Below are 23217 nucleotides of genomic sequence, written 5' to 3'. Positions count from 1 at the left end.
GCTCGGAAATGATTTATCGCAAGTGAATAAATCTGTGCTACGCTCACACAGTTTGTCTTGAGCATTGTGGCACCAGCTGAATGAGACTTTTGTAAATGCGGTCGTGTGTTTTGCGCACACTGCTCAGTTCAGGACTTTCAGTGTGACTGAAAGTCCTGCTGTAAATATGTGCAAGCTCCCCTGAGACGTGAGATGTTTTTCAGTTGAGACGACTCGCTCTGTTGACGGCCATATCTGCCCTCCTTCCCCCTGCAGGTCAGAGCTACAAGGTGAGCTGTTCCATAAGAGGCTGTTCTAGAATGTCAAGAATTCGGCTCAAACCCGTTGAACTCATGCACACAGTCCCCCCACACATGTTGTTTACCCACTAAATCACTTGCGACACAGTGCTGAACGCCTTGCTGATGATTTTATTCGGTAATGCACTTGTGAGGAAAAAACAATATTGTCAATGCCATGTTGCTGAAGTGTTTCCACCGAACCACTCCAGAGATAAAAGAATCCAGCAACTGCAGAATGTGCTTGAACTGACCTCATATCTTGTGTGAACATCTTACCAAACAGATCATCAGGCACTGAAGTCGTTTCGCAATACTTTTTCTGCCTCATCGTGGAGAAAAGGGTACTGCTAAGATCCTCATTAACGTGCTTTTTCTATGGTAAAGTAAAAACCACTTTCACAAGAAGAAGTGTTACATACACATATTTCAAAAGCTGAACTGTTAACCGAACGTATGGCGTAATGCACTTCCTGTTGCAGGAATTGAACGGACGTTCTGTGAGTCTATGAGAGAGGTTCTTGTTTTAAATGACTACACGTCTTCACGTTCAACACAAGAAATATTCACCTTATTAAAAGCTCCGCTTGTATTCTTCCCATCCAAGTATCAGTTACAAGTCATTGATCATTTAAAGATAATGGTCCAGTCAGTTTCTTCCCTCTTTACACACAGAAGTTAAAAGACAAAAAGACAGGAATTTCTCAGAAATAAAAAGTTAATTTATGGATGCATTGTATAGGTGAGTGTGGTTTTAGTTATCTCAAATATTTAACGGACAGAAGCCGTTTGTATTAAGTACATTAAACGTACAGTTTCACCGTTTTATAACAGGTGTTCAGTCTCCCACCATTGTCTGTTTATAAAAAGGTTCCTCCTGGCACTTTAAGATTAGGCAGCCACAGGTTGGTGGCTTGCAAAGCCGACACTCTACTAATGTAATATCCCAATCACTGAAGGCGGACGGCCGATTGGCTTGGTCCATTAAATACTAAAAACTGTCAGCACATGGTTTTCGATGCCGTTCATGCCAGCGATCTGGTTTTTATTGAGCTGGGAGGTTCATACAGCCTGAGTGACATATCATTGCATGTCATTTAAGCAGCTCTTGTGCACATTGTAATGTTGCGGATGCAGAGAATGTACAGTACAAGCAGTAAATGGAGAATGTGATGCAGCCCAGCGTTAATCTCTGCAGGATGTTCTCATACACCGTTCGCAGATACCGCACAAAAATCAATGGTTATGTAATCCATGTAATCATGAACCAGGAATTATAAAGACCACAAAAACCCACACTGGGCGGTAAGATATAGAGGAGGACGGGTCAAACAAAAACCGCTCTTTTAGCCAGGAGACCGCGGTTTGTCTCTCATGTGAAAACGAGAAGTCAAGGTTGATTTATTTGTCACTTAATTCCGTGCTTAAGTAAAGCAACCTCTGAAGTTCCTCAACACAAACCACGATCTTTTGCGAAACCTAACCAAGTAGTTTTGGGGCCTTAACCTAAACCTACTTTTTTCAAGATATATTCCTAAACATAACCAAGTACCTTTGACGACTAAGCCTAACTAAGTTATTTCCTGTGAAGACAGAAATTTATTTTGAAAAAGACAGTATGCCTTTTACGAGAGTACATTGACGTGTGTTGCTGGAAAACGCACGAAGAATGAGGAGAAACTTTTCCTTGAGATATCATACAAACCGTTTTGAATGAGGATACGTTGCTCTTCTGCATTGATTTGGCTAAGCTGCTGTCGTGTGCACTCTGCTGTTAGTTTCCCACTAAGAGGCCTTTCAGGATCAGATAAGCATCAAATCAATGTGGGTAAATCTCATCTTTTGTGCACAAAGAAGCAATAAAAAATATGAGTCGTACAGAGTGATTAGAATTTTGCGTTTTTGTGTCGGTGAAAAGGTGATACAAGAGAGACCTCTCTGAATGTCTTGAAGCTTCTCCCCCACCTGTTTCAAGTCTTTGTGCTCCGCTAAGATAAGCTAACCGGCTGCTAGCAATAACTTCAGCGTAATCAATGTTCTCATTAAACTTTGTGTGGCACACAGTAAATGATTGCCAATTCCCATAATTTTGGACTATTCCTTTAATCGTCTTGAACGCTTTAGAAAATGTAGCATTAGCATTGCAATCTCAAACAGCCTTTAAGTGCTGCCATAGCTGACAAGAACACATAAAAATTCACAGAATTTTCCAAAAAGTGTTTTTCTATGGAAAAAATTCCACAAAGTCCTTTTTTTGGAACAGTACAGTAGCTAGCTTGTGTCTCTATCAGAGAACCAAAGGTGGCCGGGCGGTGAGGTGCTAGGGGGCCCCGGCACTGTTTGCTCAGGGGGTTTACATATGTGATATGATGCAGTTCATGCGGTTCATTGTGTCCTGTTCACTGCAAAAACATGAGGTCAGGTGAGACCTCGTGCTGCTCTCACACTCGGCACACGTATTGTCAGCTGCCCCAAACATACCAAAGACACACACACACACACACACACACACACACACACACACACACACACACACACACACACACACACACACACACACACACACACACACACATACACACACGATAACTCAAATGAACTACAGAGGATCAATAGCATTTTATGATTTAACATGTTAGGTAATGCACAAGATATTACTATTTGAAACTTTGACATTATGCATTATTATTATTGTGTGTACGGTAATTTTAGGTATGACGCATGACGTGGTTTTGCACACAGACTATCCGGCGTCATCGAATCTCAAGTTGCCTTGAAAACACACTATTTATGGGTCTTGTAGCTTCCTCTTGATTTCCGAAAAAAAGGAGCTAAAGTCACTGTAAATTCTCAGGGATCTCCCCTAAACAGGACTATGTAATATGGCTCTTACTTAAGGGAAAGGAAGGCAGCCTACATACCGGACTAGCTTGTTAGTGAAACTGCCTTTGCAATGGGTTTGCACCCTGCCATTAAGTCCTGTGCAACGAGCAATCCGCACTGGGATAATCTGTGTTTGTTGGGCTGTTTGAGACCATGTTTAGAACATGTTTAGACCATTTATTTTCCAAATATTCTAGTTTTTTTAACCATGTGATTTTTTGATAACTGCATCTCTCATTGCTTGCACGGACATAACTGCTCTATGAAAAGTCCACTTTACTTTTAAAATGCACTTTCCATCTGAACTTATGAAAAACCCTGTAGAAAGGTATTAAGGAGGAATCCCTTCCCTTTGTTGCACACTCGTTTGCACATCTGGGGAACAAAATGTGTAAATTACATTTACGTATTGTTATTACACCAAATAAAGAAAGGTTTTAGATTTTTTTCTAATCAACATAATCGCATGTAACATAATTTTGTTTGCCAAATATTCCTTCATAGACAGAGACGATATGTTACCCTGCATTGTGATACTTATGTTTGGGTTCAGAAGTCTAACTTCCTGTTATAAAACTCCAATAACTTATTTTGGAGTGTAAAACAACTATGAAGTAGTGCCAACAACAATCACAGATATGCAGATAGATTCCACTGTGTTTTCTGAGACACCAAACGGGAGTAACAGACGTCCTGTGTCTTACTTCTGAATCAAAACAACAAAAGTATCCAACCAATGAAAGAATGGTATGATATGTATGTTTTATAGCTGTTAAGAGGGATACAAAACCTAGCCTATATACAATCCATTCACATACTGAGCTATGTACTAATCTTGTACGCCTGACTCACAGAAAACGCACATAAAAAAGACAGGCGCAACATGTGCAATACATTACACATTACACTGTGCAATAATAGTTAAATAATAGTTAAAATAGTTGTTGTTTTTTTCTCTGTCTGTAAATGTAATATTTCAGTTATTGTTGTTTTTTCTACTGTTTTTTTTTATTGCTTATTTATAATACTTGTTTTATTTTATTTTTATTTTTTATTTTTATCTTGTCTTTCTTTACTATGTCTCTTGTGTGCACTTTACTCTACGCTGTTGTAAGTCTGCAAATTTCCCCGCTGCGGGACTAATAAAGGATTATCTTATCTTATCTTATCTTATCTTATCTTATAGAAGAAGTAGGAAATAGTCAAAGTCCTCCACACTGCAATAATAGTTAAAAAAGTTAAAAAAAAGTTAAAAAATAGTTAAAATAGTTGTTTTTTTCTCTGTCTGTAAATATAATATTTCAGTTATTGTTGTTTTTTCTACTGTTTTTTTTTATTGCTTATTTATAATACTTGTTTTATTTTATTTTTATTTTTCATTTTTTATTTTTAGCTTGTCTTCTTCTACTATGTCTCTTGTGTGCACTTTACTCTATGCTGTTGTAAGTCTGCAAATGTCCCCGCTGCGGGACTAATAAAGGATTATCTTATCTTATCTTATCTTATCTTATCTTATCTTATCTTATCTTATAGAAGAAGTAGGAAATAGTCAAAGTCCTCCACACTGCAATAATAGTTAAAAAAGTTAAAAAAGTTAAAAAATAGTTAAAATAGTTGTTTTTTTTTCTCTGTCTGTAAATATAATATTTCAGTTATTGTTGTTTTTTCTACTGTTTTTTTTTTGCTTATTTATAATACTTGTTTTATTTTATTTTTTTTTTATTTTTTATTTTTAGCTTGTCTTCTTCTACTATGTCTCTTGTGTGCACTTTACTCTACGCTGTTGTAAGTCTGCAAATGTCCCCAGTTATTGTTGTTTTTTCTACTGGGACTAATAAAGGATTATCTTATTTATCTTATCTTATCTTATTTTTATCTTATCTTATCTTATCTTATAGAAGAAGTAGGAAATAGTCAAAGTCCTCCACACTGCAATAATAGTTAAAAAAGTTAAAAAATAGTTAAAATAGTTGTTTTTTTCTCTGTCTGTAAATATAATATTTCAGTTATTGTTGTTTTTTCTACTGTTTTTTTTATTGCTTATTTATAATACTTGTTTTATTTTATTTTTATTTTTCATTTTTTTTTTTATTTTTAGCTTGTCTTCTTCTACTATGTCTCTTGTGTGCACTTTACTCTACGCTGTTGTAAGTCTGCAAATAAAGGATTATCTTATCTTATCTTATCTTATCTTATCTTATCTTATCTTATCTTATTTTACCTAATTGTTATGAAAGGATAATCCTGCCACAGAGGTGGGGGGGGGGGGCGGGGCCAAGGAGGTCAGATGATGATGATGCTGATGATGATGATGATGATGATGATGATGATGCCTGAACAGAGGGAGGGAGGGAGGGGGGGGTCACGGAGGGAGGCGGTCCCAGAAAAAGAAAAAAAAAAAAACGCGCACACAAAAAGAGCCCCGCTGGTTCAGGCGAGGATAGGGAGCGTCCTGAGCTGAACTCGAGGTTACAAATAGGAGCTGCGGTGATCCAAGTGGAGCAGAGTGGAGGTGATCGTAATGTGAAGTAACAGAGACCAGTGGATCCGCAGTGTTTCAAGGAGAGAGAGACACAGAGAGACACAGAGAGAGAGAGAGAGAGACGTTTCTGCGGAGTGAAAACGGATCCTTCTACAGGTATGATTATTATTTTAAATAAGGGTTTCCCTGTTTTTTCAAAAGTTTTTTTTTAATGGACAACCTAGTATGGTTTCGCTTAATAAAACAACAACAACAACAACAACAACGTGAAATATGCATTGGAATAGGCGCATTGGAAAAGACTTTCAACATCATTCAACTCTTTTAATGGCTTTTTAATGTGTTTTAATGTGTGCTTTGGTTTCAGTTATGATGTGGGAATAAGTCTTGGCGTTTATATTCAGAAAAACTCAAATATTAAAAGTAAATTATAAGATGCCAGCGATGGTTCTGTGTGTGTAAAAAAAAAAAAAAAAAAAAAAAAAAAAAAAAAAAAAGAGCCGGATCAGATTAGATAAGTATGACCGGAGATCAGCATGTCCCCGTCAGACATGTGGGTCATTGAGTAGAACAGTCCGACCGGAAACCGATCACGGGTTTAAGAGGAGAACGTAACGAGGAACACGCGTGTTAAATACGTGTTAAACACCAATGTAGGTTAAACTATTTATAGGCTCATGTCACATCCTTACAAATATGCATTTCATGTTTTATGTAAATCTGTGAGCTTAAAGCGATGTGAGGCTGATCAGCTTTGTGTTTACGAGGCTGGCAAGGTTATGGTACAAGTCGCTCCCGTTTCACTGGAGATGTAATGGGGTTACATAACACTGTGTTGTAATGGCTCTTGCGTAACCACTAAATCCCACTTCTGTTCTCCCTCCCTCTGTTTGACCACTAGGTGGCGCTGCTGCTGCATCCTCAGAGCGCAGCGAGCACTCAGCGGTTCTACCAGCACCAAGGGGAAGACTCACTTCACCCCCCACTGACCGGCGTGATGTTTGAGGAAGAGTCCCAGCAGGTGAGGGGCCAGCAGGATGTGGCTGTGATCCAGACTCTTGAGTCCCCCGTAGGAGGAGGAGGAGGAGGGCCTCTGTCCTTCACAGATGAAGCCGTGTCCATCCTGACCTCCAGCAGCCTGTTGGCGCGCTCCCTGCTCGGTCGCACCTCGGCCGTCAAGCGCAAGGAGAGCCCTTCCTCCAGCGCCCGGCGCAAGCGCGAGTTCATCCCGGTGGACAAAAAGGACGAGGGCTACTGGGACAAGAGGAGGAAGAACAACGAGGCGGCCAAGCGCTCGCGGGAGAAGCGGCGCGTCAACGACATGGTCCTGGAGAGCCGCGTCCTGGCTCTGCTGGAGGAGAACGCCCGCCTCCGGGCCGAGCTGTTGGCTCTCAAATTCCGCTTCGGGCTGGTCAAAGACACCTCCAGCCCCCCTATTCTGCCCCTCGCCGCAGCTCCCAACCACGGCGCTCAAACCCTGACCCCTCACTATTATCTCCACAGAGGCGATGGGGGACTCCCCAGTTCCTCAGTCCCCCATAGCAACAACCAGACAGGCCAGCTGAGCTCCAGGGCCTCCAGGGATGCTGGGAACATGTCGGAGGACTCTGGGTTCTCCACGCCAGATGGGTCCAGTGTGGGCAGTCCGATCTTCTTTGAGGACCGACTGAGCGACCACGGGAAATTATCCCCACACAGGGCGGAGGAGCTGGGCTACGACCTCCACCACTCCCCCGCTGGTGTCCACCACTCTGCAGGACCCCCTGGAGGGAGGTCGGACCATGTTGAGGTGATAAGAAACCTTCCTCACAAGCTGCGTTTCAAGACGCCCGGCTGCATGGAGGCGTTCGATGCTGCGGGGGACAGCAGCACCTCCAGGCGAAGCCCTGCGCTGTCCGCAGCGGGAGGGGAAGGTCCGAGGGAGGCCCTGAAAGGACTGGGTGCAGGTGAACCGGCGGCAGGGCACTGTGCCGGCTCTTGGCTCCAGCAGCTGGAGGTCGAAGAGGGCAGGATGGAGAGGCAGTCCCCCCAATACAACGCCTCGGCCGCCGGCTTCCAGCCTCCACCTGCGCTGGGACAAACCGAGGTCCAGTACAAGCACGAGAACACTCACCTGAAATCAAAGCTCAACTCTCTGAGCGAGGAGGTGGCACAGCTCAAGAAGCTTTTCACAGAGCAGCTCATGGCCAAGGTCAACTGAGGACCGAGGCTGTGTGTGTGTGTGTGTTTGCCAAGTCGTCTGACTTTTTGAGGGAAAACAAAGTTTTGCTCAAGAATTCAGGAGTGCTTGACCACGCAGGCGCTCACACGGACTGATAAAAGTTTCACGTCTAACGAACTTTTAACAAAGTCTTGTTTTTTTTATTTCAAATCTTGTATTATACTGTAATAAATGTCTCTAAAACACTCATCTCGTAACCCAGCTACATCTCACCTCCACTCAATGTCGCTCAGACAGGGAGTCTTATCCGTAGTAGTGTGTAATAGTGTCTCTATATCCCACACACTGTGACGACTACAAACACACAACACAAACTTGTTTTTCATCCCATCTGTATGATGTGCGGCATTTAGAGACGACGTGTTTGGTTGGTTCTGAAGTCGCATTCAATCAGACTGGAAGTCAGCAGGCAGGTTTGTTATGACACAGCGCGATGGTGGAGGTGTTTGCAGTCAGAGTGGTAGGACTTACCGCATGAGGTTCCCTCCGCTGAGACGGGTCTGCTGGAGGCTGCGAACACAAGCAGAGACAGACAGTAAACACACACAGAAATTAAACTGTTTTGCTGGAAAAATCCTCCATTGGTGTTGAAGGCTAAAAGGAAGTGTTTTTCTTTCTCGGGCTTTGCACACTAAACACTCATTAGGCTCATTTCTCATCAGTTGTCATGTCGAGGAGCTCCTTTTTCAGGAAACACACTGTAACATGTTCTGTGTAGATGTTTTGTGTCTCACTTCAGTCTCTCTGTCTGTATCCGGTTTGAATGCTTTTTTTTTTTCTAACTGCCGTGTTATCTGTACCCAGGTGATGGGAAGAATTTATTGTCTGCTGTCTTTCTGTATATTTTCATATGAAAAAATAAAACCATTTGACAAGACATCCTGGCTGTGAATTAATCATGACCTCGAAGGTAAAAACACAAACTTTGCACATGAAGTTTGCATAAACTCATGAAAACAGTGTTCCTTAGCTCTGGAGGGAGCTCTGTGAGACAAAACAACCCTGATTATGTCATAGTAATGATGTCATCGGGGGTTAACAGAGGGCCTCTGTTACAAGCTTATGGCTTAGAAAGTAATGCGGGTTGAATAAGAAGGTGCTGCTGAGCTGCATTATGGGAAGTGTAGTGGGAATAAAAGTTGGGAAATCTTGCAATCTCTTGTGAGTCGCCAAACTAAATCACTTGAGTGCCTTTTTAGAAGCCAACCGACCAGTGCCTCGTGGTTATGTAACGTCCATTGTTGCCACAATCATACAGCAATAAAACTGACAACAAACAATGTCTCTTCTCTGCACCTGCATATCATTTCCCTAATAACCGATAATGAGAGGACAAAGAGAGAGGACAAGAGATGACGTGGCTGACAAGTTCGGACAAATGCAGGCGAGGAGAGGAGCTGTGCATTTGGCAGTTTTTTTTCTCCCACAGTTCCTGAAGTCTGAGACAGAGAGAGCGGGCGTGGCGGCAATTACTCAACGCGTCTCTATTAGAAACCTTCAAAACATGAGAGCTTTAATCATAACAGCTGGACGGGGAATTCAGGTCGATGAAGAACGGGTAGCATGAACTTGGCGGGGACGTGCAGTCACATAGATCAATGTCATTACACAATGGCAATACAATGCAATTTTGGATCAACGCCAAATCTGTTACCACTGTTTCTCTTGGCTTTAGTTGGGAATTTCTAACAAAATAAAATAAATCACGCCTCTTTGGAGTCAGCAGGGGGCAGCAAAGACAACACCTTCAGCCGTGGAGTCATGTGTTTCACCATCTACCTTAAGATAATAACCATGCTACGGATCACTGCAATTTGCATTGTTCCTGCAGGTTAGCGAGTTAGTTGGCATGGTGATGATCATAGTTATATTCAGCGTCTGTGCACAAGGTATGTGTGTGTTTGTGCATGCAGGTAGAAAATGTGCAGAAGCTGATGCTCTTAGATATAAAAAGGTCAATTGAATTTAGAGCCAAGAAATATATTTGATGCCAAACAGACGTCCTTATTTTATGTCATTGCTATTAATGTCTAAAATCCTGCGTCCTATGCTTTCTCATCATTGCATCACCACAGAGATGATGCTCTCAACTGCTTTTTTGCATTAAAAAGCTTTTCCAGTACATTGAGGGGGATCTGTGACAAAAATAGATATTTGATGTAATTATGTGGCCTGTGTGTAAGCCCTCTGAAATGTTAGAATATAAACACTTATTTTGGCCACAGATCTCGCCAAAAAACAGATTAATGAAGGAACGTTTCGCAAGTACAAAAGGACTCTGGAGTAAATTGCAGAAGCCTGTGGTGACATGGAAAGGTAATAAGAGGCGAGGCAGATTATGCAGGTGTGGATCGGGGCGAAGAAGGGGGTCTGTTTAGATGAATCCATTGCAACATGCTGCTTTTACCCTATCGTCCTCAACCACATTAAAAAAAAGAAGAAAAAAACGCAACCCCCACAACCCCGCCCCCCACCATGCTGTTCCCCCCACTTTTTTTTTCCTAGTGAAAGGATAAAGCCTGTTGCTAGGCAGGCAGTGCGACAGTTGCCATGGCAACGCTTGCAGACATAGCTGGAAGGGGTAGGGGGGGGAGTTGGGTAGGGTGGGGATAAGGATGGGGTGCAAAAAAAGAGAGAGGGATTGATGCGGAGACAGTGGTGTGTGTGTGTGTGTGTGTGTGTGTGTGTGTGTGTGTGTGTGTGTGTGTGTGTGTGTGTGTGTGTGTGTGTGTGTTTATTGGGGGAGGGGGATGCAAGTTCACGGGCCAACGCTGGAGGAGACGAGCGGCACTGAAAAAGAAGCCGCTCGTCTCCTCCGGCTAAAGAAGGAGACAAAGAGGTGCAAAGGAATGGTGAGCCGTGTTCGGTTCAAAATTTGAGGCTCCGCATTCAGAGTTTGCCCTCTGGTGATGCAGTGTGACGGGAGGCTGAATGTATAAAACATTCCAAAAAATGTAGCAGCTTTTAAAAAATCTGGACTCATGTATAGCCTTTAAAAGTGCTCGTCAAAGAAGAACAAAATAAAGGCCACTTAATAGCATAATTGAGACAGTTGTGCTTGAACAAAGACGAGAACAAATAATTACCGTAAAACCAAAGTTGAAAAGTCCATAACTTACAATAAAACTCCTAACAAAACAATCCAATTATACAGAGTAATTGCTGCGATTAAGGCTATTGTGTTCACCAACCGAAATATAACTGGAAAAAAAAGGGCACACGTTTTCTGCACACGCACACGAGTTTCACGCCTATGAAAGAGATAGTACAGCCTTTTGATGTGAAAGGAGATAATGAAGACATCTGCAGTAGACATCGGCCTTCAAGGAATTAAGGACACTTTTTTTCTCCTACAGTATCTCCACACTGTGGATACTGTACAGTGGCACACATTGACTGAGACACTTTTTCCATCCCTGAGTTGGATTCAGGATGGAGGGTGATGGCTATCCGACTATCCAAACTGCACAGCTCGTATTGTCTACATTGCAGAAAAGAGCAGCAACTCATATGCAGCTTTCCTGCCTGCGACTAAATCGGAGCAGAAAACTTATAGAACCCGTCACTAAGCACATGGCTCTCGTCCAAATACACTCTTTGATACAAGTCATGCCATGCCACTGTGATAGATAGATAGCCATTCGGTTTTCTGCTCTCTAATTATCCAATATAGGGTTTAAATCAGAGTGACATAACAAAGTAGTCCCCTTGCCCTGTGCGTGAGCCTCTTCCGTGCTCCCTTCCTGCCAACCCGACCCGCATTCCTGCCTGTGTTCTAGATGAATCAAAACGCGCACTCCGGTTACATAACATCATTGCGCTCCGGCCAAAAAAGGGGCTTACTCAACGCCGTGCCGCGGAAGCGAATTGAGCTTATTGTTGGAATTCAATGGCAGACGCTGCGAGCTGCCAGGCGAGCTTCTGAAACCATTAAACCCCAAAATGTTCCGCTTGTGTTTGTGAGCGCCTACAATGACACAGTGTCTGTGGTTTTCCTCCTGGAGGCCTGTGTCACAATAGTTGGTCAGAGTCGTAAACACAGTGACTTTGCACAGTATGTCTTTTCCTGGAAGGGGGGGTGACTGTGGAGAAAAACAGAGTTGGTCCATCAGTGTAGTGGGTAGTAGCAGGAAAAAAAACATGTCACTTTAACTTATATCTTGATTTTGAGGTATTTTGATTCTGTATTTCAGTTTTATGCTACCTTATACTTCTATTTGATGATATTTCTGTGCGAGATATTACTTATTGCCCCCTTTATGCTACTTAATTGTTATTGCTGATTGTTTTTCTTACAATACATACAATGAGTCTCTATCTCTCTTTCTTCTCAAGTCATTTTTGTCTCCTTTTAATTGACAAATTGATTTAAATCAAAAACGATTCTTATTTAAGTACCGTCAGCAACATGTAGAGAAAATGTTCCTCCTCTGTGTGTTATATTGTTGTTTGAATATTATCACTGTTTCCTTCAAGTGACTGTGAGCTTTAACACTGCGCTTCTATATGACCTACACGTGTAAACGAGAACAATAGCGAGAAGATTGGCCATTTCTTCTTCATCGGTGCTACCGGGTGACCAGCGCGGCCAGGAGCAGAGCTTCCCCTTGCTGCTCCTCTGATCACCGCTGGGAGCCAACGCTGCTGGACACCAGGGCCGAATTGCTGGGCCCGCCAGAGAGAAGGGAGGCACAGGAGAACCAGGACTGAGCGGGGCGGACTGTCAGACCCCTGCTGCAGTAAAACGAGAGGTTTTCTGAAGGGACTCTAGTGCTCGGATATGCCATCACTTTGGTCCAAGGTGACCGGCAAATATTAACCCAATATTAATGCACGTAGTAGCTTAAAGCTGTATGTAGCAGTCTAATGTTTCGGTTGTTTGAGGTGGAGCTAATTTTATTCAATTACGGAGGATAATCTATAACAACAAATTATTTTTAATAGCCATTTGTGATATGTATGTAAAATATCTCTCTTTAAAGCAACCTACACCTGTAACTAAACCTACCTATGCCTTTACAAAAAGTAGTACTTATATTTACATCTTTCTGACTATATCATTTAGTGGAGTAGAAGTACAACATGAAATGAAATGAAAATACTCAAGTAAAGTACCTTAAAATTGTAGTTTTAGAGTATAGTACTTAAATGTACTTCCAACAGCTGGCTTTGCATTATCCTGTCCAGGCCTTAACCCGTAGGACAACTAGAGAACGGCTGTTTGACATTATGGAAATAAACATGGGCTGTTTGCTTTCCTACAGGCAGTTGGATGAGTTAAGCTTCCTGGCTGATGGTGTGACATCATCAGAGGAAGAAAATATGAAAAAAAAAAGGATTCAGTTACTCAGAAAGTCTCGTGAGACAAAGTCTGCTACCAGCACAAAAGACGAGGAATATGCTTGTTCCCAAAACACCAGCTGGGAGTTATTTCCATATTCCTGAGCTCACTGCTAGATACTGTGTGTGTGTTTCTGCTGCTTTTTATTTATTTCATTTTTGGAATGTCTAGTAACCTGATTATGGGTATCATAGGAGTTCACCACTGAGTCTGGCTTGGGGCCAAGTCCCTCCCCCTCCAGGCTTTTCTCCTCCCCCTCTTGCATCTCCTCCCATGCAACAGGATTTGAAGACGAGAGAGAGAGAGAGAGGGAGGAGGCAGAGCCGAGAGAGAAACAAAAAACGTGACTAGGCACTCAAAGCGTCCTGTTATGCAACAACTGACCTACTAACATACATTCAGAGACTCTGAGGGAGAAGGAGAGAGAGAGGGAGGAGGAAATAGAGAGAGGGGAGGAAATAGAGAGGTAGAGAGAGGGAGGGAGGGGGAGAGAGAGAGAGAGAGAGAGAGAGAGGAATTGGAGCAAACATGACATGAGGAGCGCACTGAAAACAAGCGGCACTGTGTTCAGCTCTCTCATATACCTGCGCTAATCGGAGAGCTCCTGCTTTTTTTTTTTTGAAATTGACGGATTGTTGGAAGCGAAATCTGTGTCCTGTGTGGATTCTGTCCTTTCTTAAAGACCAAAAAGATTAAAAAAAAGGTAAGTTGGGGTTATTTTATTTTTTTATATAACGCCATTATGTTATTATATGATGTTTAACGCGACATGCGGGCTCTTTGAATATCTGTGTTCGCCGCTTTCACGCCACGAGTGTTTGTTTTGGTGTTTGGGTGCATTTTCTCAATGTCAAGGCGAGGTTACCCCCTCTCTGAAGACCATGTGAGGGTCTCTGTGTGTGTGTGTGTGTGTGTGTGTGTGTGTGTGTGTGTGTGTGTGTGTGTGTGTGTGTGTGTGTGTGTGTGTGTGTGAAAGGTTTCGGGATTCCTTCAGGGAAAGAAAAAAAGGTGCGGTGGGTTTGCTGGAAACACACGGAGGCGGATGTGGATCTTCTTTGGAGCGGTGCCACAGTGGTAATGAGGCAGGTCAACACATCCGCTGATGTATTCACGGGGTTGTTGTGGTGCATTTATTACTATTATTAGGATACATAAAGATAATATCCTGCGTCAGTGACGTTCAGGGTCAGGTTTATATGTTTAATACCCATTATTTTGGGTTAGTAGTCCATGCAAACTCCCATGCAGGCACTGGGGACACACTGCTGCTCTCTGTGGTGGTTTATTAACCTCTTAGTTGTCTGTGAGCAGCCACAGGATCCGTCCGTCCTGGATACACATGTGGACATTTGTCAGCTGTGGACCTCTTTGGTTTTTCTTTACGACCTCAGCTCGGACTTGACTGGAGCCACAAATAGAAAAGGAAAAAAGGATGAATGGTGTTGCCAGGTGAGGTGTGGATCAGAACATCTGGATGAGATGTGGGTCAGACGTGTTTCTGGCTCGGATGACAGCTGCTATATAGAGGTGTTGATGAAAATGTGTAGATTGTAGGTTTTTTTCTTTTTTTGGGGGGGCACAGATGGATTCGTGCAGTCGCCTCGGATGACTGAGGATCCGATTAAATATGCATTAATACGATCTGTCAGACGGAGCAACAAAGGAGGCTGGCGGGGTAACATGTTTATCACAATGTGTTGTGAATAATAAATAATAATAAATGTGTGACGTTTGGTTGGGTTTTATAAATAAAGCACACATAGTGGCCTTCTGTTGAACTCAGCATCGTCAACGAGTCAAGGTGATAAAAAAATAACGTTCATTATCCTTTTTCTTTTCTTTTTTAATATAGGGATATCAGTGTGTTTTATTGGATTTTTTTTTCCACGTTCTGTAAATAAAACATATTTTTATTTTTCCACACCGGCTTTGTGGTTTATGCACTGCACGTGGATGCAGCGGTCTCCTCCGGCATCGTGTAATAACATTTATACTCAGATATCACATTCCCCAGGACAAGGAGAGAGATGTGATAGTGTGCTGCTATCAGTGTGCAGGAGTCTCCTCACTGGACTTCACACGCATTGTAAAGTGTGCGCATTTAAGAGGTTTATGCGGGTTGCATAACACATGCATTAAATCATTTAAATGGATCAAAGTGCGGGGCAGATTATGCAATTGGTGAAAAAAAAAAAAAAAAAAACCCTGTATAGTCTGTGGCTATGCGGCCCTGGGTCTCACACTGAGTCTCTATGCCAGACACGAATGTAGGTCACATTAGTCCTGTTGGGGGGGGGAGATGAAAACCACCACCAAAATAAACCCTTGCACCGCCATAACAAAGAAAATAATCAGGCATGCAGAAAGAAAAAGACTACAATTTGGGGAAACAAACACACCCTTTTTTAAAAAATGTCTTACAGCCTATTGCATCACAGAGCTGCTTGGGCAACTGTTCTGTGGTTATTTAAGTTCTGTCCAGCTCTACCAAATAAAACTGTGTGAGGGGAGTTCATGGCGAGGTGCGCTTTTACATGCCGCCCCCACTTTGTGGCCCCTCTTGACTTTTTCGGGGGTTTCCTGGCACTTGTAAGTCGATCAAACTGTGCGGGCCGCGCTTTGTTATTGGGCTGCGGTTCTGGAGCCAGCACAGAGGCGAATTACAGCGTTTAGTAGGCCGACAGAGCACATGTGACTGGTGCAACACATGTAGTCAGTCCGCTCGTCCTTCTTTTTTCTCTCCCTCTTTTGGAGAGGGTGATATGGAACAAGGATCTAGGATAGATAGGACTCCGCCTTTCTGGCATGCAGCCTGATTTCCTAACCTCACCCCCCTTTCTCTCGTCTTTCTTTTTCTTGGAAAGATAAAGTCAGCCCTCCAGACTTGGAATTCAAGCCGGCCCCACCCATGACCCCCAAACCATGCACCACGTGCCATACATTGCATTCTTCCCCTGAGGGGGAAAGAATCCCTTTTTTTTTTTATTTTAGCCATGCTCCCATTTCCTGAAACGCTCCATACAAACACATGTCTGTGGGGGGGGTTGAACCCAGTCCACCGTTTCCAGAGCTCATCTCCACATTTAGACTCTTGCGGCGCGTTGCCCTGTGGTTTTTTGGTTATGCGAGCTAGTCTTCTTTTACTGCGCTATCATTCCACAAGTGCCACAGAGGCCGAGTGATGACACCTGAAGAGTACATGATGGATCGGAAAGAGTAAATCTAGGTCACGGAACTCCGAGCAGAGGAGTGGCGCTGCAATGCACTGTGGGTTTTGCTCGCTTCAGCGGGATTGTGTATTTGAGCTGGAAACTCGCATTCATTGCATGCACATTTTTTTAACTTAGCTGCAGGGATTTACTCGCCATGTTTCTGCTCTGAGCACCCGAGTAAAGCTGTTGTAATTCTGGCGACAAAGAGGGTGACTGAGACAGATTACAGGCCCGGGGAAGGAGAGACACGCCATGCAGGTCGGTATGATTCACGCTCATTCACGTGGTGGGATTCTGCCGGGCTGCAGCAGAGCAACAGAGCCACCGGTGTGACTTAATTAAACACCAGAGTTCATTCATGTGCCGGCTCATCCTGACTGTGTACGCCATGTTTGCGCTTGGTGATGTCAAATCCAGTCTCCTTTTTGCCACAGAGCGTTGTTTTCCTTGCTGTCTGCTTTCGGCCGTGTCAAAACCACTGGTTTGGAGGGGAAGGGGAGAGAAAGTCTGATATGATTGGCTGCCCTTTCTGTTTCCCCCCCTTTTTTTGTTGCTATGGGTGACACATCCCTTCTATTGATGCAATACCTACATTGTCGCAATCGCCTCTGTTTTCCCCCGTCCTATCCAGCAACAGCATAATCTATTCTTCATCCCTCTCTTTGTTTTAACTCTCCCTCATTGATTCTCTGTCTTTGTCTGCGCTCCACGTGCTCTCACCTCCGTCTATGTTTAGACAATGCTCTAATTCTCCACGCCTCTCATTGTTTTCCAGTCTCAGTTTTTGTCTTCTTTTTCTGATCTCTCACTCGTCTGCCTCACCTCCCCGCTGCTCGGCTGACCCATATATTCCGGCGGGCCGCTCAGACTTGTGTTTACAGAGTGCAGTCGGTCCCCAGTTTCTGGGTCAGTGGGACACGGCGAGAAAAAAGTCTTATTCGGTCTCTCGGGCTCAGCAGCCACGCGTCAAAGGCCCGGTAGGATAACCTCGAACTGTTTCAGGCCAAACCGAAAAATAACTTTATAGATATAATGTAGATTCTTAGATTTGATTCTTTGGAGATAGATTTTGAAAAGAAGGGCGTATTGTTTGCATTGTGAAGGTAAAATACTGGCAGAATTGGGGCTCAAATTCATATTCATTGCCAGGATATGCCCGTAGTTACGTAATGGTGTCAGATCCTGGGAAGAGCAGCGTCTAACCAGTGCAAACACCACGCCAGATTACCAGATTACAGATTCAGACAGTGTAATAGCGCACATTCCCAGATGGGATGTACTGCATCCTCTGTTATTGTGGATACATTTAAATGTAGAGCACAAATACTCGAGTCAATACCAATCCGATTTTATAGGATCAATATCATAATTTGTTGTTATTATGTCATAGCTGTGACTTTATAAGAAAGTGTTTTTTTTTTGTAATTGTTGAGATATATTTTACTCTGGTGTTGCCATTGCCATCCAGTGGAGCCCTTTTCTGTTCAGTTTAATAATTGGTGTTCTGTCCTGATAATTACCACATCATACTGGTTATGTCTGGAGGCACACCTGTTCCGCTCATTACAGAGAGGCTCCCTGCTGAGTCCGAGCTCTGAAGAAACCCATCTCCGTAGTTATTATGAGACTTCCGACCACCCTCGCGTTTTACCCCGAATGTTAACAGGCTGTGTTATTCCTGCCCCGTGTCTCGCCTCCCGCCCCCTTTCCTTCCAGGAGGTCTTGACCTATATTTGTCGTTGCCCCCACCTCCCAGCTGCCCCCTGCACATCTCAGAATCTCTTCCCCCGGTCTCAGCCTCTTTATCCTTGACCTGAGTCGGCTCGCTGGCTTTGTCTGCCTTATCTGCTCACTCCACATCATTGATTTGGCATTGGAGTTGTTTTGGCTAAGAATGCTGCCACATTCCTCCGAGGAAGAACACATTGGGTGGGGGAGGGGGACGGGGGGGCTGCGCTTCAGCAGTGTTTGTGGATGGGGTGTGTCAGTGGAAAAGCAGTGGGTTGTCCCTCATGTAGGGTTTTTTTGTTTTTTATGTGTGTGAAATGTTCTAAAACGGATCCAGGGAACCCCACCAGCCCTGCGTCTGACTCACCCTCTGGCCCAAATACTCCTCAGGCAAAAAAAAAGAGCTAATCCTCAAACAGTCAGGTTTTGTGCTCTCTACATGTGTCAGACAGATGCAATTTCTGTGGTGTGACATCAGCTTCATGCATGCACTTGCCTCAGTTGCCATGTATGCCATTAGTCTTTTATTTCAATAGAGATATTTCTACATGTTGGGCAACAACATGAAACGGTATCATCCGCCTCGCTACAAACTCTATGCCCTCATTACGTCACGAAAGTCAAACATGCCGGGGTAAATGTCACGGGTCATAGGCTGCAGACAGAGCAGATCAATGGCGTGGGGCTAAAGGTCAGACGGGGAGGTCTAGCGTCCATTCATTAGCTGCCAGGGGCCACACTGTCGGTTTAAAGCTAGACATGCCTTTGATCACTATGCACGCTTGAAAGAATAACATCCATGAGGAGAAATGACCAAAAAAATGCCTTAGAATAAATTATTTTAATGCTGCTATGAGAATGCATAATGGTGCGCCAAGCAATCCATTTGGATTAACATATATTTTTTTTCTGTTTTTGTCTCTGCAGCCTTTCATCCTGCAGTCAACCGAAGCGAGACAGACAGGCGGAGCGAGAGCAAAGCTCCCCAAGAGACTGACACGCTGAGGTAGACGGGCCGACCTACATCCTGCTGTTTGCGTGGAGATCTAGGACACTTCTCCGCCAGCTCAGCTTTGACAACCAACGGCGGAAAAGCCAGAGGAAAAAAAAGAAATTTGTGCTTTTCTAAGACTGATCTGATCCACTTAGGATCTGAGAAGACCGGACACTTAACCCAAATCCCTTTCAAGAGAATAAATGAGGGTTACTAATGCTGAGCTCCAGCTGTTCTACGTCTTTTTGGCTAATTTGGACACTTGAGTCCCCTCCTGTCACAACAGCACTGAAACTGCAATAAGCAGAACAAGAACTTTGCGAGAGAACCTTCAAGCTTGTTTTCGGCAAGACCTCTGACCTGGTTATTTCCCCCCCCCAAAAAAAACACTTCAAACTGGCTGCCACGAGACAAAAATGGAAGATCTGACATCGGCTCTCAAAACGTTAAACAAAAACTCAGGGAATAATAACTGCGGTGAGACCTTCAGCAGTTATGAAGAGTCTATTCCTTCTGCCGAAGGGAGTCCGAATCGCATGGGGCGACTCCCCAAGGCCAAAACGAGCTTGAGCTGCAGGCGAAAGCGCGAGTTCATTTCCGATGAGAAGAAGGATGCCTGCTACTGGGAGAAACGCCGCAAAAACAACGAGGCCGCCAAGCGCTCCCGGGAAAAGCGGCGTCTCAATGATATGGTCTTGGAAAACCGTGTCATTGCACTGAATGATGAGAATGTGAGGCTCAAGACAGAGCTGCTCCAGCTGAAGCTGCGCTTTGGCCTCATAAGCACCGCCTCCTACATTGAAAAGAGCCAGCAGATGGGCGGAAGCAGCAACACGGGAAATGGGGGCTCCTCCTCATCCTCCTCCTCGAACCAGTACTACTCCAGCGGTTACTCCAGCGGTTCTCAGGTGTTGATGAACTCTGATTCCTCAGAAACGGAGCAGTCTGGACGCAGTGAGGGCCACAGGCAGATGGTGAAATACTCCCCACGCGGCTCCCTCTCGGACATGTCTGACGGCTCCTCCAGTGACAGCCCTGAGCCACTTCCTTTTGAGATCAAACAGGAAGGTGATAGGCTGGAGATGGACATTGCCAATGGCACCACCACCCAGATCATGTTCAACATCCACCGTGGTCTGGCCCCGGTGCCCACTCACCACCAGATCCAGCAGCATTCTCAGGAGCTGGAGGCCGCATATCACAGCCAACAGCAGCAGCAGCACCACCATCAACAACAACAACAACAACCCCATCCTGAGCCTGTTACCGCCATTAACACCGTCAGCCAGCCTGCCCCTCACCCGCCTGCTGCCCAGAGAAGCGTCATTCTGTATGGCTCCAGCAGCGCCTCCTATCCTGTGGACGCCCTGACGAGGCACCATGAAATCGATGTACCGACAACCCAGAAGCAGAGCGGCGGCAGCAGCCAGACCTGTGCCAGCCAGCTGCCCCGGTCTATTCCAGAGAGCTCCACAGAGACACTGGCTGAGGTGACGAAGCAGCTGGAGAGGAAGACATTGGACTCCCCTCCATATGAGCTCTCAGACAGCCGTAACGAAGCTGGAGAGAGACAGGCGTACAGAGTTTGCCAACCTCCCCAGCAGCATGAGCAGCACCAGCAGGAGAGAGATTCGTCTGCAGAGCTCCTCCAAGAACAAGTGGAGGGGGTCAACCAAGCCCACCTGTACCACCATCATCAGCAGCCCCATCATTCATACCTCAGTGCCCAAGACGAGGATCCACCTGTGCTTACCTACGAGGGTGGGGATGGAAGCGAGGCTTACTACCAAGGCCAATCAATCTCCTCTGGCAAAGACACGTCATCCATCGATGGAGATCCCCGCAGCTCCGATAAAGAAGCGTCCACGGACGATGACGAATCCCCCTCCTCGTCTTGCTCAGATATGGGCAGCTACCACAGCCAACATGTTACCAGCCTCCACCATCCTGCCTCGCCTCCGCCCTCCTCCCAGGGCTGCTCTCAGGCCCAGGGCCGGGATCCCCAGGGGGAGGTGAAGGGCACGGCGTTGCCCCACAAACTCAGACTCAAATATCGGGCCATGAGCACCGGGAGCAGTGGGGCTAACTGTTCGGGCCAGGAATCCCCAACGACCCCTCCGTCTGCCACGCCGCCTCCCCTGCCCCAGCACCCCTACTTGTCCCTAATGCCGCAGCAGAACGTTATGCGAGAGAGCCCGGACGGAGGCTTCAAACAGGCGGCCTCAGGGCAGGGGGGCAGGACGGAGAGCGGGAAAAAGGAGAGACGAAACAAGAGGCCAGAGTAGGTGACATTCGCTTTGAGAACTTGTCACAACAAAAGACAATCTGTCCTCTAAGAACTACCCTGCCATCATGCCTTTGCCCTTTAATCAAATCCCCCTCCTCACGCCCTTGGGACCTCTCTTCTCCCTTATCCCCAACATCACCAAAAAGGCTGGACATCTTGTTGGGCTGTATCATATTTGTATATATTGTACAGATTTGTCATTTCTTACATCCTCTCCATACTTACAGAAGCACTTTTGTTTATGTGATGAGAGGAGGAATGGAACTACCTGCTTTTTCTACTTTTGTCATCCAACAAAATACAGCAGAGCACATTGACATTTAGATCACCTGCAGGACAAGGAAAAGTTTTGAGCTTTATCAGTACTATAAATTTGGTACATATCTGACTGTAGACAAACATACACATGTATGGCTATCTGCCTTAATCTAATGCAAACGTACACTGGGGACATTCCCTCGACCAAAGAAGCACCAACACTACAAAACATCGAGTTCCATACCTCTTCCCAGACCCTACCTCTACCAACCCATGCTCTCCCCAACCATCTCCATTATTTTACAAAAGATAGCAGTCACCTTTATTTTTTAAGCACTTGGTTTGTATATTACTGTGATATATGAATATATGTATCTATTATAAATATATATTTTACAAAGAAATTTGAATACAAATTCAACGAAAATGCGACACACCTGCAATGGTAAAAGAGGGTTTTGAAAGTGACCATCCTATTATGAAATCACAATTACTGTACAGCCACGTTGTCCAATGTTGCTACAGGACCCATTCAAATTAAAAAACGCCTCTCTCTTGATTGTTAAGCTTTAGCATTAATCATTTTGTTAATGCCCTGTTTACACAGAAATGGCCGTCCGGTTTGGAGCGCCAACAGCACTGAATGGAGAACACGTTGTTTCCTGAGGCGAGGGCCTCGTTAAAATGTTTTGGATTACTTAACCTTTAACCAGCCTTTAAATATTCGGTGGAATTCACCAGCTGCAGGCTGCAAGCCTTTACTTTATTTGAGCTTTATCAACCATATCTTGTTATCGTTACCATTCACTGGCCCAATGTATTTATTTCCCGTTCTCCACACTGTAGAAAAGCCCACAGGAACATAGACGGAGAATGTGTACAGACCTTTTTAAGATACATCCTGCAGCCGTGAGCTTGAACTGTAATGGAGGTATGGGATGCTTCGGGGGGTGGGGGGGACGCAGGAGGAGTTAAGTCCCAGCGCAGTTCTGAACGAGTTCCTCTTGTGTAAAGACCTGAGAAGAGTTACTGTGCATTAATTGAAATTAAATGAGGTTTTGTAGTGTGGCAAAGCATGACCCTTGAGGTTCACATTGGCTCCTAGATAGACGAGTTATTGTGGCACTTAAGCTAATGCAAAAACCCAAATTCTTTAATCCTCCGATTTGTGCCGGCATTAAAATTGCCCATCAACAATATGATCTTAAATTAACTAAGTAAATGGCCTCCCCTTGTCTCCCGTGTGCCTCCATTAATCATTTCAGGCGTTATTCATCGCTTTCTCATGGTGGTTTCTGCTACTGGACGGCGGTGAATTGCCTGCACTGGATCCTAGTTTAGCAAAAGTCTATGTACCACGTTTGGCTTTTTGGTGCTTGTGTATAAATGTAAAGTTCCCCCCACCCTCGAACAACACTGTAATGTTTATTTCATTGGTTTTATATCCTCCTTTTTTTTTCGTCAAGGTGTTGTTCTGTTTTCTCTATAATGTGTCTTTTCTCCTATTGACTGTGATGACATGTAATTGCCTCA

The 23217-nt window shown here is 44.5% G+C and overlaps 2 protein-coding genes across 2 annotated transcripts; both read left to right on the top strand.

The window, feature by feature from the left end:
• Positions 1-5576: 5576 nt before the first annotated feature.
• nfil3-6 (nuclear factor, interleukin 3 regulated, member 6) lies at positions 5577-8735 on the top strand. Its single transcript, XM_054607749.1, has 2 exons — positions 5577-5799; positions 6545-8735. Exon 2 carries the CDS (start codon positions 6641-6643, stop codon positions 7841-7843), a length of 1203 nt encoding a protein of 400 aa, XP_054463724.1. The 5' UTR covers positions 5577-5799; positions 6545-6640; the 3' UTR covers positions 7844-8735.
• Positions 8736-13584: 4849 nt separating this feature from the next.
• Positions 13585-22615, top strand: LOC129098641 (ras-interacting protein RIP3-like). The gene is made up of 2 exons (XM_054607706.1): positions 13585-13908; positions 19073-22615. The coding sequence occupies exon 2, from the start codon at positions 19556-19558 to the stop codon at positions 21422-21424; it is 1869 nt and encodes a 622-aa protein (XP_054463681.1). The 5' UTR covers positions 13585-13908; positions 19073-19555; the 3' UTR covers positions 21425-22615.
• The last annotated feature ends 602 nt before the right edge of the window (positions 22616-23217 follow it).

The sequence above is a fragment of the Anoplopoma fimbria genome, chromosome 11 (genome assembly GCF_027596085.1).
Source record: "Anoplopoma fimbria isolate UVic2021 breed Golden Eagle Sablefish chromosome 11, Afim_UVic_2022, whole genome shotgun sequence".
Taxonomy (NCBI): domain Eukaryota; kingdom Metazoa; phylum Chordata; class Actinopteri; order Perciformes; family Anoplopomatidae; genus Anoplopoma; species Anoplopoma fimbria.
This window is presented reverse-complemented; position numbering and strand designations above follow the sequence as displayed.